Here is a 15,345-nt window from a genome sequence, read left to right on the forward strand (position 1 = left end):
TCCCTTCACTAACATGCCCATTGAAATCTGCTCCAATCAACAATCTCTCACCCTTGGGTACACTCTCCAGCACTTCATCTAACTCGCTCCAAAATCTTTCCTTCTCATCCATTGCACACCTAATTTGCGGAGCATATACCTTAACAACATTCATCATCACACCATTAATTTCCAGCTTCATAAACATCACTCTGTCCAACACTCTTTTTCACCTCTAAAACACTCTTGACATACTTTTCCTTCAGGATAACCCCTACCTCATTTCTCCTCCCATCCACACCATGATAGAACAATTTGAACCCACCTCCGATACACCTGGCTTTATTCCCCTTCCATCTGGTCTTTTGCATGCACTATATATCAATCATCCTTCTCTCCATCATGTCAGCTAGCTCTCTCCCTTTACCAGTCATACTGCCAGCATTCACAGTTCCTACCCTCATTTCCACACTCCTGATTTTCCTCCTTCTGCCTCCAGGCATGCCTTAACCCTCTTATTCTCCCTCTCTGTTGGCCAACAGTAGCCCAATTTCCACCAGCATCCTGTTGGCTAACAGTACTGGAGGCAATCATTGTTAACCTGGGCCTTGACTGATCCTGTATAGAAATCTTTATTGTTGTCTGCATATTTGCTTTGGCAAAAGTTTTAAACTGGATGCTCTTCCTGACATAACCCTCCCCATTTATCCGGGCTTGGGACAGGCACAAAGAAGTATACTGGCTTGTGCATCCCTCATACATCAGTAACCATTTTAAATTCCAAAGCTTGTAATTCCAAGGCATGGACTAGCAAGACTGAATGTGTGATGAAAATGGTAACTTTGCATGTTCACACTTGCTATGTCTCAGAGTATTTACTTTTATGCGGTATAGTGATCTTAGATTTAATGTATATAAGTTGCAGGGATGTGAGGGTGCAAGGGGACTCCCTGTCTCTATTTATAGGTATAAAAAAGGAAACTTTAAAAGAGAGCAGCAATTACAGACATTCACTTCTCTCCTGTGGTTTTTCTTTTTTTGTAATTCTTCGACTCACAGTTCTGGGTCTTGGGATTATAATAGGGAGTCTATACACATATTATTTGGGATCAGTTTGTCTTTTGATGCTGGCATTCCTAGATAATATATGATGTATCTTTTTTCTTCCTTGTACATCACTCTTCTGAGATGTGATTCATATATTTTCATAGGCATTCCTTTTCTTAGATAATTAGGTACAGTAATCTTGCCAGCTGTAGGCATAAACCTTATATACAACCAAGTTCCTCTCTAAAGGAAAAGGAACTTTGAATTTCCCTTTGTATCGTTTATTTTATTTATTTTTTGCTCTGGCCAACCTGTCATCATCACTTCTTTCAGTAACTGCATTTCCAAGGAACATTAGTAAGTTTCTGAAATTATTTTACTTTTGCGGCAGCTGTGGTCCCCCCCCTTAATTCTTCCTCTGATAACTTTTCAGTTTTTCGTAGGGAAATATGCTATACTCAGCATATCTGCTATATGTTTCACTTTTAGGTTGCACTTATACAGATTAAGTAATATCTTCTGCAATTTCAGAGGTGCCTTGTACAAGGATTGAATTACGTTCTGTATGGGTTTATGCTCTCTCTGCTTGTATTTCTTTGCCATAAATATAATTTATAATTTCAGACAGCTATGTATTATTGTTTTTATTCTTGTCTGGATTTGAGTGGATCATTGACACATGGGAAACTGGCTAGTCTCCCTGTAAAGTTACTGTGTCCATACCATTTTAATTTACGCCTGTTGTGCTGCAAATGGATGCATCTATGACAGAATATCAGTATATATGATTTTTTTTTACTAGGGTGATAAGCATTTTAAACAATTTTTTCTGCTTGTGTCGCTAGTCCTTGGTTATTTCTTGCTTCAACAGCTTTGTAAGAAGCATAATTATCCCAGATATAGTTTGTATGAAGTTTGCAAGATGCTGCACTATTCCTATAAGTCTTATTAATTCCTTTTTGTTTTCTGCCTTTGGACCTTTGCAATGTTGTGCTTTCTTCTGTCTTAGTCTGTTCATGAGTTCTGTTACTCTGCTGTCATGTCATTCTTCTGACTGATTCTTAACAGCTCATCAGTTGTGTTCACAACACCTGCTAAGCCTTCAGTTATCTGTGTAGCTGTTGCTTTAAATATTTCAGGAGTAAATGAGAAAGGAATTGGAAAATGTCAAGAATCTGTATGCCCTTATTTAACACTTTTTTCAGGTTTTTTTTAGATCACTATAAATTCATAAAGTGAGATGTTTCACAAAAGTAACTGTGCTGTTCACACATTCTGCTGACTCCATCTGTGTATTAATAACATCTGAACTTTCCAATTGTTTGTGTGCTCAATTCTGTTCTTGAGGGCGGCCGTTGTTTTCTTTACAAGTTTATATATAAATTTATATTCATCTTAATGACATATTTCTTTTTATATATCTTGAAATAGTTTTGCTATACTCTTGATTATTGACACTGTATAACATTGTATTCCTACTTAATGCCTTGTAATAATCCTGTAACATTGCTGTTTAATGCTAATTTATAATGAAAATTGTTTAAAATGTTGGAGCTTTTCTCCCCGGGGCTCCTCTGAAAAAGAGCTCTTCAGCTCAGTCGGACCATCCCGGTCAACAAATGTAAAATAAAATAAATTTATATTACTGGCATAACATATGGATTTATTTGACTATGATACTGTCCTGGCAAGCTACCCAGACTAGTAAATATTTCAGTATAGTCATGCAAGATATTTACTGTGTCTGTATACAATATTCAAGATGCCTGTGCAGCAGTGAAGCTGTTCCTGTACATATCTGTTCTGTTGCCCCACCCTATGAATATGCCTTACCATGCCCAACTGGCCAGAAGCTAAATGATGAAAATATTAAGTTAGTTATCTTCCCGATCCAGTACTGGTACAAAAGGAGGTTTTTCTACTTTTGGTTTTATAATCGTGCCATTATCTTCTTATCCAGAGGATTTTTTGGTGTTCCCAAATAAGTCAGTGATGTGTACAATACTTTCCTGTCAGCACCTTTCAGACCAGCACTTTAAAAATATTTTTAACAAAATATTGTACTCACACCAGTGACATTTTAAATGTACCACTTCATTTATTAATTCTGATATACATGTGCCAGTCTGATTATTTATATGTAGCAAAAACAAGGTTGTGGCACAGTATGCAGAAACTCAATGTTCCGATTACTCGTATATACTCAATAGAGTGCGTTAAGGTCCCAGTGCACTGCTGGAGAAAAATAGGTTAGTCCAAAACTCTAACAGTCTCCACAGAACAATAACTTGTATAGAATCCAAACATTAATCCAAGCGTTCAGCGGAGTAGATCAGATACAGTTTATTAGATAAAACGTCCTGCTAGCGCTTTCAACTAGGTCTTCATCCGGCCGTTACAAAGGTTCAAATAACAAACACTTATATTTATAAAAAATGTAGTTCAAAACCATTTATGTCATATCCTGTTAAACGTCATTACAGCAGACTAGGATATCCATCCCTTCTCAATGTTGTTCTGAGTTAATACATGTTTATTGTACGTAAACCCAATTCCTCTGCTCCATATTATAATATGTTAATAGCAGCATTCATAAGTGGATAAAAGCTCATAAAAACATATAAAAATATTATTTAAAAAACGCATATAGAATTGTATGGCATATAATCAACTATTTAACAATTATTAAACATAGGATTTACATAATTTATTCATAAGTCCCCTTGATCATGTATATATATATATATATATATATATATATATATATATATATATATATATATATATATATAACATACAACTGCTATATATAAAAAAATCACACATTTCTTAGGATAGTGTATAGGTGTGTTTACTATTCCAATGGTATATTCTTATAGCAATGTTGGCATATCCTCGTCTATACTCTCATTTAAGCTTTCTAGCTTTAAGTACTGGTTTTATGGATACCCTATCATTTATACCAGGGCTACGATCAGCCCTGAGTCTGATAATCCATTTTACCTCTGTTTGTTCAGTCTGATTGAATATGTCCCCTCTCCTACTACTAGGTCTATTTACATGAATTACTTGGAATACAAAACTATGTTCTATGGAAGTATTATGTACATGCTTCGAAAGGGCATTAGATGGGCATGACACCCTGATTTTGTAGATGTGTTCTCTAATTCTCTCTTTAAGTTTCTGATCCGTTTTTCCCACATAAAATGCAGGGCAGGATCGGCATGTAGCTAAGTATACCACATGTTCAGAGTCACATGTGGCTGATGCTGTAAATATAAACTCTTGTTTGGTAACTGGATGTATAAAAATATTAGACTCTTTAATATATCTACATTGATTACATTTATGGCACTTCCTAGTAATATTTTTAGTGCCAGTAGGCATGGCCCCATCTATTCTATTCGGACCACACAACATCCTGTGAAGATTTAGTTTATTTTTATATGTAAACACTGGGGCGTCACCTAACACCTTGGAAATACCTGGATCTGTTAAGAGGATGTCCCAGTATTTTCTGTAAATATATTTAATGCTATTGATATCTTGTGTATAATGTATGGGGATCCTAACATTACTATTGGTATTAACATTAGTTATTCCAAAACTTTCTGGGTTGTCACGTTGATCAGCAAAGTATGGACGTGCTCTACCCTCTCTTAGTACACCTATTCCATTGAAGCTATTCTCAATTTCTTCCTCTGTGTATGATCTATTCACAAACTTAGCCTTTAACCCTTCTATCTCACTCAAGAACCCTACATGATTAGAGTTCAATCTAGATGCCCGCATTGCTTGGCTCTTCAAAATATTGCTAAAAATATGTCCTGGGTGCATGCTGCTATGATGGAGCAGATTATTTCTGTAACAATTTTTTCTATAAACCCCTGTGTTCAAATTACCATCGGGTAGTTTTTCTATATACACATCCAGGTATGGTATGACTTCCTTTGACTTGATCATGGAGAATTTTAGGTAGTTAGTCTCCTTGTTCATTTTTATGTATAATTCACTGAGCTCCTCTTCATCTCCCTTCCAAATTAGGAAAAGATCATCAACAAAACGAGTGTAACATGACGCATTATCACAAAATTCAACCATTTGAAAAAGGGATGTATCCTCCCAGATAGCCATTATCAAGTTGGCGTAGCTATTGGCACATGAAGTGCCCATAGCCACGCCATCTTTTTGTATGTAAATCTGACCATCAAATGTAAAGATATTATTTGTCAGTACAATCTCCATTAGTTCACATATGACCTCAATCCTACCAGTAGAAAACGTACCATCCTTTACCAACCTCTTGTTCAGCCTTAATAACCCATCCTGATTAGGGATCACTGTAAACAGAGAGTGTACATCAAACGTCACCAATATCCTATCCAGCCCGTCCTGTCCATTGTGTGAAATGCATGTTTGTTCATACAATTTAATCAAGAATTGTTTGGTGTCCTTCAATATATGTTCATATTTATTTACAATAGGTCTTAATAAGGATTCCAAATACAAAGATATGGGCTCAGTTATCCAGCCTTTCCCAGCAACAATGGGCCTCATTGGTGGGAGTATCCCATCTTTGTGTATCTTGGGAATTCCTTGTATGGTAGGTATCGTGGGATGGTCAATCAAAAAATATTTAAACAATTCTTCGTTAATTTTGCCTTCATTCAACATAATATTTAATTTATTGGCCACATCAGCTATTATTTTATTTACTGTATTGATACTGATTTTCTGGTAAAAGCTAGAATCACTTAACATCATGAACATTTGATTTTTGTAAAAGTGCATGTCCATTACCACAACTGGGCCTCCCTTATCTGCTGGTCTTATCATGATAGATTTATCATGTTTTAAATTCGTAAGGGCTCTCCTTTGGGCTGGTTTTAAATTGCCAGTCCATCTCTTATTTTCATTGGCATTTTCATTCTCATATAGGTCTCTCTCAACTAATTGTGAATAAGCTTCAATTAGTGGATGATTACTAGGAACATATGTACTCGGTTTCCTAAAGGGGTGTGGTATGTCTATCATATTACAAAAGTCAACCTTAATCTGTAGGTCACGAATAAATAATTTGAGGTCGATCACATTATCAGTAATGTCACTTCTGGTAGAGGGAATAAAAGTTAAGCCTTTTTCTAAGACATTCTGTTCATCCTTAGTTAGAATTTTCATAGATATATTCCAGACTAGGGATTCTTGTTCCCTTGCCAAATCTTCTTTAATGTAGGTCCAGCTTGTATTTGCTCTGCTGGCCTCTTTCTCTGTCTCCCTCTGCTTATAGACCGTCCCCTCAGTACTCCTCCCCCTCTCCATTGATTGGCAATGGGGAAAGGGGCAGGTCGACTACCTCCTTCACTCAGAACATTTCTAGTGACTACACCAGTTGTTCCAGGACTCCTAATGTTCCCTTCTCTTGTACTGTCATTAGTTGTTTCTACATGTTCACAGATATCTATTCGTGTATTAGCTTCTTCAAATATTGATATATTATGAATATTACTAACAGGAGATGCACACGCATCACTAACACCATCATGGTGTACTAAGGCTGTCGTTACTAAAGCTTTATTCTTTCCTAATACTTGTGTATCCTTTTCCTTAGTAACAGAATTATTTTCATTCTTATTTAATACATTAGGGCATTTATCTTTTCCCAAGTTCATAGGTTCATTATTTGTTTTAGCTACAGGTTTATCCTGTAATTGGTTAGTATCCTGGGTATTTCTCCACCCTTTGGCCGGGGTCTCCACCTTAGGCCAGGTGAAGACATTACCCTTTGTAAAATCATCAGTATCCCTCCTAATTTTGTCCCTTTTCTGCTGTAATAACTTTTTTTCAAAGAAAAATACATTATCTAAAACTTTATCAATTCGAGTATCTACAACATGTCTAGGATACATGGTACATAAGCTCGACTGTTGTTTCTGGATTTTTTCTCTCAAGGAAGTTTCTGTTGGTAGGAAATACCTATTCAGTAGTTCCATATACTTGAAGCTAGTTTCTAGATTTATTTGCTGCCACATGTACAATAAATCTGTATAAATAGTACCTGTTGTAGGCATTTTTAGGACTCTTAAGCCCCTAGGAACAATTTTCCATGCTATACATGCTTCAAAGTGTTGTCTCTGCAACTGGAGACGCTTCAGTCTTAAAAAAATCACTCTCCATTTCTTGTATCAGAATGTCCAACCCTTCGTAATCCTTGTATGCACCTTCATTAACATCAATTCACGTTGAAAAACTGTAGCTAAATAAAGGGTTACCCTCGCATATGACAGCGTTTTCAAACCTCGTTTGGTTCTTGAGAGAACCCGCCTTAGCGTTCGACTGTGCATCCGGGTTGTAAGGAAGTTCTATGGACGAGTTTTCCACGTATTTTTCTGCCATGAGTGTGTGAGCGACAACAAAGATCAATTGAAATATAAAAACAAGGTAGCGCTCACTATACACTCCTGCGCCCACAAAATAAATAATACCAAATGTAGCAAAAACAAGGTTGTGGCACAGTATGCAGAAACTCAATGTTCCGATTACTCGTATATACTCAATAGAGTGCGTTAAGGTCCCAGTGCACTGCTGGAGAAAAATAGGTTAGTCCAAAACTCTAACAGTCACCTCCACAGAACAATAACTTGTATATTATCCAAACATTAATCCAAGCGTTCAGCGGAGTAGATCAGATACAGTTTATTATATAAAACGTCCGGCTAGCGCTTTCAACTAGGTCTTCATCAGGCCGTTACAAAGGTTCAAATAACAAACACTTAAATTTATAAAAAATGTAGTTCAAAACCATTTATGTCATATCCTGTTAAACGTCATTACAGCAGACTAGGATATCCATCCCTTCTCAATGTTGTTCTGGGTTAATACATGGTTATTGTACGTAAACCCAATTCCTCTGCTCCATATTATAATATGTTAATAGCAGCATTGAACAAACAGAGGTAAAATGGATTATCAGACTCAGGGCTGATCGTAGCCCTGGTATAAATGATAGGGTATCCATAAAACCAGTACTTAAAGCTAGAAAGCTTAAATGAGAGTATAGACGAGGATATGCCAACATTGCTATAAGAATATACCATTGGAATAGTAAACACACCTATACACTATCCTAAGAAATGTGTGATTTTTTATATATAGCAGTTGTATGTTATATATATATACATAATCAAGGGGACTAAATGATGTAAATCCTATGTTTATTAACTGTTAAATAGTTGATTATACGCAATACAATTCTATATGCGTTTTTTTAAATAATATTTTTATATGTTTTTATGAGCTTTTATCCACTTATGAATGCTGCTATTAACATATTATAATATGGAGCAGAGGACCATGTATTAACCCAGAACAACATTGAGAAGGGATGGATATCCTAGTCTGCTGTAATGACGTTTAACAGGATATGACATAAATGGTTTTGAACTACATTTTTTACAAATATAAGTGTTTGTTATTTGAACCCTTGTAACGGCCTGATGAAGACCTAGTTGAAAGCTTAGCGGACGTTTTATCTAATAAACTGTATCTGATCTAGCTTGGATTAATGTTTGGATTCTATACAAGTTATTGTTCTGTGGAGGTGACTGTTAGAGTTTTGGACTAACCTATTTTTCTCCAGCAGTGCACTGGGAAACATTGAGTTTCTGCATACTGTGCCACAACCTTGTTTTTGCTACAGTTGGTATTATTTATTTTGTTTTATATTATGATTATTTATATGCACTGCCTCTTTACTTTACTTTAAATTCACAGAAGCAGCTCTTTCCATTTTAAAAGTGCATGAAATGTATTTTCATATTTTGCTACAACTTGCATATTCTTTTGAACACACAATTTTTTCTCCTACATGTTTTTGTGAAATTATTTTTGTATCACGTTATCTACAGCACTGAATTAAACACCAAGAACTTCCTCTCATTGTTATGGCCACACTGAGTACATAAAGCTTTTCAATTCTGCAGTGCTTCCCTGTGAATGTCATGGTTCTGTTTCTCAGTGCCAGTACAGTTATGCACATTTTTTACTTTAATCCTATTTTTCTGCCATATTATTTGACTCTCATTTAACTAATGCATTTAAGTTTCTTTGGTTAACTCATTTAACTGTGTATTTCTAATTTTACTTGCTCTGCATTCATGAATGTCCTTGAGTAAGGTAAGTTCTGCTTCTGTTAAAAGCCTGCTTCTTGTTTTGTCATTGCTTATGACCACAGACTTTTTTCTTGTCACTTAATCAAGAAACTAGGCTCCCTAATGAAATGTCAGCACTCGAAATGCCAAATGTCGAAAAGCCAAAAAAAAAGGTTGAAATCCGAAAGATAACCAATTCTCAAAAATTATATATATATATATATATATATATATATATATATATATATATATATACTCACACCAACATCGAGATCACCATACCTTGGAGAAAAGAGAATATTCTGAGAAATGGCATCTCGGACTTGGTATATACAAGTCCAGTCTTTCAGCCATTTAGTCTCTGCATTTCAGGACTCACTCTAGCATGTTCCAAGATTTCAGATGGTTACCAGCAACTAACCTCATTTTTGGTCTTTGTATTCTTTAACTCACTGACATAGTTTCCATTAAGCTTTGGATTCTTGTAAAGAATACATGAGGACTAATTTTTTTTCTCTTAATTGCTGCCTATTTTGCTTTTTTGTTTTACCTTCTGGGAAGGTAAAAATGTTAACCTTCAATGCTTCTTTCTTTCTTTTTCTTGAAAGGTAAAAAATTAAAGATCTTCAAATTTTCTTCCCATCCAGTGTGGAGAAATGTGGGATACTGTAACTTTTCAGCTTTTTTGAATTTTCCAGTCCCAGTAAGGAACAAATTGAACTCCTGGATCCACCGTTTCCAGTTTGGAACTAAATTTCTTTTTAGTGAGAGAATTTCTGGTGGTTGCAGTTGGCCATCTTTTCTTTTTAAGAACTAACTATTCTGAGTGTTTCTTATGAATTGTGCAACTGAAAAACAAAATGTCAACTTTGATTCAAACAATGAAAACATTTTGAGCTACACATTCTACATCTGTTGTATTTTGGTTTATTCCCAACACCTTTGACACTAAATAGTACTTGTAATTTGTTGTAGGGTACTCAAAGTCAGACAGTTTAAATATGTGACCATTTTCAATGAGGTCTTTAGTGTGAATGAAAAGAGTTGCTGAGATGTCAAGGTGACACACACACATTAGTAATAACTGTATTTCTTTCTTAAAACTGTATAGACTTGCATATTACACAGAGCTGTACAACATACCTGCTGTTTGTCCAGTGTCATTTATGCATTAATGCCTCTCATACCCTACTTTGGGAAGCAAATGCCACTAGTCTGGACTTTGATCCCAGACCTAAGTGGCAGGTGGAGCAGCTATAGACACTCTACTTCTTCACGAAAAAGGCATCTTCTCTTGTGATATGCTGTCTACTGTTGCTGACATCACCTTTTGCACAGTATGATGAATTACTGAGTTGCTTATTTCAGAAAATCTTGCTGTGGTAAAGCAATCTTTGATGTAAAGTGATTTAAGTCCTTCTGATCTTCATGTTCTGGCAACTAATGATCCTTGATTATAGATGTTGTAGACAAGTAATGAGCTTGTAGTGTTTCAGTTGGGTAAAAAATCTCAGCACAATAGCAAATTGACCAAACTCCATGGCAAGTCTGCCAGGCATGTTCTGGGTACTATGTGAGGAAAACAATAAGCTCTGTATGTATATTAATTTATGAACACCTACAGGTGTTTTTGTGAATTTAACTTGCATTTTTGTTTTTCACAGGCCCATACAATTTTTATATTCCCCCCCCAGGAGAACTGCAACAATACATAGGCTACAGCTGTGCTCTGTACACAAGAATTAGTTGTTTCCATTTTAATATAATGAGCAGCTTGAATATATTATTCTTTACTTTTGCACCGTGGTTAACACTGGTGCTGTGGCTGACAGAAAAACAGTCCATAATGTATAATGTACAAGTCATTACGAAAGGTTTAAAGTGTTGGGCATGTAATATCAGAGAAAAAATGTCATCCACTTGAAGAAGATCCCAGCACATCAGAATTAAGAAATAGCCAGTCAAGGTAATTTGCCAATTATAGTATGTTTGCATTTGACATCAGAAAGCAGTGACTTGATTGATTTCTTCATAACAAACTTATAAACTTTGTAGTCAGCTCAAAGATAATTTTCTGATTTGTAAGTCAGCAAAGAGTACATACTTTTACTATGAGAGGGCTCTTCATTTCAGATATGTACTAACATACACAGGGGTGACCATGGCTTTTTCACATTTTTATTTTTGTAGTTGAAAGTTTGTTTCAGGCAAATCTTACAGAAAACATGACAGTTAGAGATTACTTTGTTTCACAGTGATAAAGAAATCCATGAAAACTCTTATTGTTTGTATAATATCCTTCCATCTGGCTGTTACCTGGATGAATAAAAACAGGAAAACCCATGCAGTTACCTTACTCAGAGACATGACTCTAGAACTGTGTAGTGTTCATACTTTGGATGAATCTTTATTGGACTGTTTATGTTTGGAGATTTGCATCAAATACTTGTTCAGCTATTGCTCAGGATTTGTTGTCAAAGACATTGAAGTGTGGTTGGGGTGATGGGCCGTGATGAAGATGTGAGAGAACAGACATGGGTTTGTTCAGGGAGTGTGCCTCCAGTAGGTCAGTATTCAGGAAAGCAGTTGATGTGGTCTGACTTTATGGTCTCTGGTCATTCAAGTAGTTTGAATATTTAATGTAAAGGCAGCTTCTGCTGCATGTCTTCAAATAACTGCAATAGTAGTGTAGTTATTTGTAGAACTTAAAGCTCAGAAATACTCAACAGTGAAAGTATATGGGTACAAAATATTTCTTGCAGGTGCAGGTTTGCAGTCCTTTTCACTCTACCTGTTTATGTTCTTTCATCTGTTTCATAAAAGATTAGAAAAAATGGATTTGGAAGTTATTGCGTGTATGTCCTTCTGCCATCTGTGTGGGTTTTCTTTGGGTGCTCAGTTTTCCTCCTAAAGGCATGCGGAAATAGTCACTCTCCAAATTGTTCATAGGTCCACATATATTGTGTGACTGAGTAAAATGTGTGTTTTGCCATAGAGTGGTGCCCAGTTCAGAATGGGTTTCAGTGCCTTCTATCCACTGGCTGCCAGGATGGGCTCCAGTATCCTCCTGGTTTGTCTAGGATAAAGTGGGTTATTAGGAAATGGATGAACTAAATTGCTCTAGATTCCATGTTCATGTTGTATGCATTAATTATACTGACTAGGAGTTCACCAGAAGGATCCTGTTTGTTACTGTGCACACAGGGGGGGGGGGGGGAGAACAATGGAAACAGTGATTGGGTGCTTTTGTCTTTACAGGCGGGGACATTGGAGTTGCATTTAGTGACTCTGGGTTATGAGAGGTGCTTTAAGTAGTGGGGTAAATGACTTTGGTATAGTTCATAGCTTAGCTGCTGATTTAAAATATAGAGGTGTGTGTTTGTGTGTGTGTTGTATATAATCTATATAGGATGTGGGTATGTATATATATATATATATATATATATATATATATATATATATATATATATATATATATATATATATATATATATATATATATAAAAATATGTGTGTGTGTGTATATATATATATATATATATATATATATATATATATACACACACACACACACACACACACACACACACACACACACACATATACAAATTTCTTTTATTGGATATTTCTTAAAAGTGTAACTTTCTTATGGGATCCAGTCACAACATTTAATATTTCTAATTAAATTTGTCTTTTTTGCAGTTGAAGGATCCAGGAAATAAAAGATATGAGGTACCAATTAAGGTCCCAAAAGTCAGCAGCCAGCCTGTGTCTAAACTTTATGAGGTCAAGTTTTCATCAGATCCCTTTGGCATCATTGTTCTTCGGAAGTCTAATGGGAGAGTATTGTAAGTTTTCTTACTGTTTTTACAATATATTTAATTGAGCAAACTCTTGTACTGCTTAGTTTTTGTTTGTACCTTCAGATCATTATCTCTATTATTTTTTGGTTTATCTTGATGCATTTTTATTGGTTCACTTTCTTTTGAAGTGTTTTTAGGTTGTGATCCCCTTCTGATTGTAAGCAGCTCTTCTGTGCGTGGACTGTGGTATATGATGTGCGTAGAGGTGGATGTGGGAAATTTAGAAAGTGGTAAGATGCCTATGAAAGTCAGAAACATCAGTTAGAATTGTCAAAATGGTGCTGAACGTGATGGGTATATAGATTATATGATACAGATTTGTAGAAGACTTGAGGTAGATAAGAGAGATAGATAGAGGTGTAGCAGAAAGAGGAGCATATTAGACAGAAATAGAATGGTATTTTCCTGGAAGGACCATGTTTGCAATAAAATAAAGTAATTGTCTGCATAGGGACCCTGGACTTGTTGGGATCACCACATATAGATTGAGGGACAAAATGACAGTTTGTTTCCTTTCTCCTCAAAAACGATGATGCTGTCATCACAACCATCAGTAATGCTGATCTTCAAATGGAACCCAGGAGATAAACTTGTCAGATGTGGAGGCAAAGATAGCATGTTAGGGTTTTGATAGTTGACTGGTGAGGTTTATGATTGCTGCTGAAGATAGTGGGTCCATAGTACAATGAAATCACCCCTGCAACTGAGAATGTAATTTACCCAAATCCATACCGAGAACTTCCCAGAAACACCACTTTATTCTCATTTATATGCACTCCTATTATGACTGCTCCCAGAAGTTATACTTACCCTCCTTATTCCAGCCACCTTTTTTTTTCTTTTAGTTTTGTACTGCCTTTCAACAGTCATACTGTCCTGTTCTCAGTGTACATTGATATGTGTATAAGTCTGCAAGTGTTTAAGCTTTTTGCATTTGCTATCAATGCAAATGCCTTCTTAGTCAAAATTTATGTAACTTCTGGGATAATCCTGCAGTTGGTCCTGTGAAACAGTATTCTCCTGTGGTAAGCATGTATATGTGGTATATGTGTACATGGGTCCCCTTCTAATGGTCGATATTTCACAATGTCGACATTCATATGGCCGAGAAAATATGATCGACATTTGAAATGTCGACCATGGGGAACCGGCATCTCCCTACAGTGCGGAATGGAAAGATTTCCACTTCCACACTGTAGTGCGATCTTAGAGTTGGTATATTTAAGTTCTGGGGGGGGGGGGGCAAAGTTCCCCTGCTAGCACTGTTAAGGTATGTTTTTTTTTTGTTTTTTATGTTATTCTTGTATGGTCGACATTTCAAATGTCGATCATATGGTCTTGGCGATATGAATTTCGATATTGTGAAATGTCGACCATATCAAGTAAACCTGTGTACATATATATATATTATAAATATGTGTGTGTGTGTATATATATATATATATATATTTGTGTGTGTGTGTGTGTATATATATATATATATATATATATATATATATATATATATATGTATATATATATATATATATATGTATGTATGTGTGTATATATATATATATATATATATATATATATATATATATATATATATGTATATATATATATATATATATATATATATATATATACATATACACACACACACACACACACACACATATGGGTGTATTGTGAATGATCAAACTGCATAATGTCGAGTGCATAACTACGTAATATGGACAAAATAAGTTTGATTATCCACAATACCGAAAGCAAAAAATACCTGAACACAATAATATTGAGAGACGAAAACTATTTCCTTTTGCGATATTGGTTGGGGGAAGAGTCAGCATTAGGGTTAGTGTTAGGCCTGCACCACCTTAGTAATGAGTGCTAACTACACAAGACATAATCTGACACACAGACACAATCAACACTACATCTATCCCCTGACCAAACCTTTACCCTAAAATACAAAAACTCATATAGAGCACCCATCCTTCACTCATCCTTGACCCTAACTCTTGCTCCTGCACGCGCGCACACACACACACACACACACACACACACACACACACACACACACACACACACACACACACACACACACACACACACATCATACCTCTCAACTGTACAGATTTTCACAGAATGTCCAGATTTTTGCTTTGTAAAAACCTGTTATTCTATTGCTCTAAGAGGTTGAGAGGTATGATTGACATTCTGTACCATTCACATATTTACCATTCAGCTTTCCGTAGTGTCATCATTAAATCACACCTGCATTTGTTGAACAAGCGTACGTTCAGTCAATATATGTAGAATACACA

The 15,345-nt window shown here is 35.7% G+C and overlaps 1 protein-coding gene across 1 annotated transcript in view; it reads left to right on the plus strand.

Annotated features, from left to right (window-relative positions):
- GAA (alpha glucosidase) overlaps positions 1-15,345 on the plus strand; it is a 475,499-nt gene that overhangs the window by 161,910 nt on the left and 298,244 nt on the right. Inside the window, exon 3 of the mRNA XM_044069630.1 lies at positions 12,876-13,021. Coding sequence (XP_043925565.1) covers positions 12,876-13,021 — 146 coding nt within the window. The remainder of the gene's footprint in view (positions 1-12,875; positions 13,022-15,345) is intronic.

The sequence above is a fragment of the Protopterus annectens genome, chromosome 4.part0 (assembly GCF_019279795.1).
Source record: "Protopterus annectens isolate FY-2018-M chromosome 4.part0, PAN1.0, whole genome shotgun sequence".
NCBI lineage: Eukaryota > Metazoa > Chordata > Ceratodontiformes > Protopteridae > Protopterus > Protopterus annectens.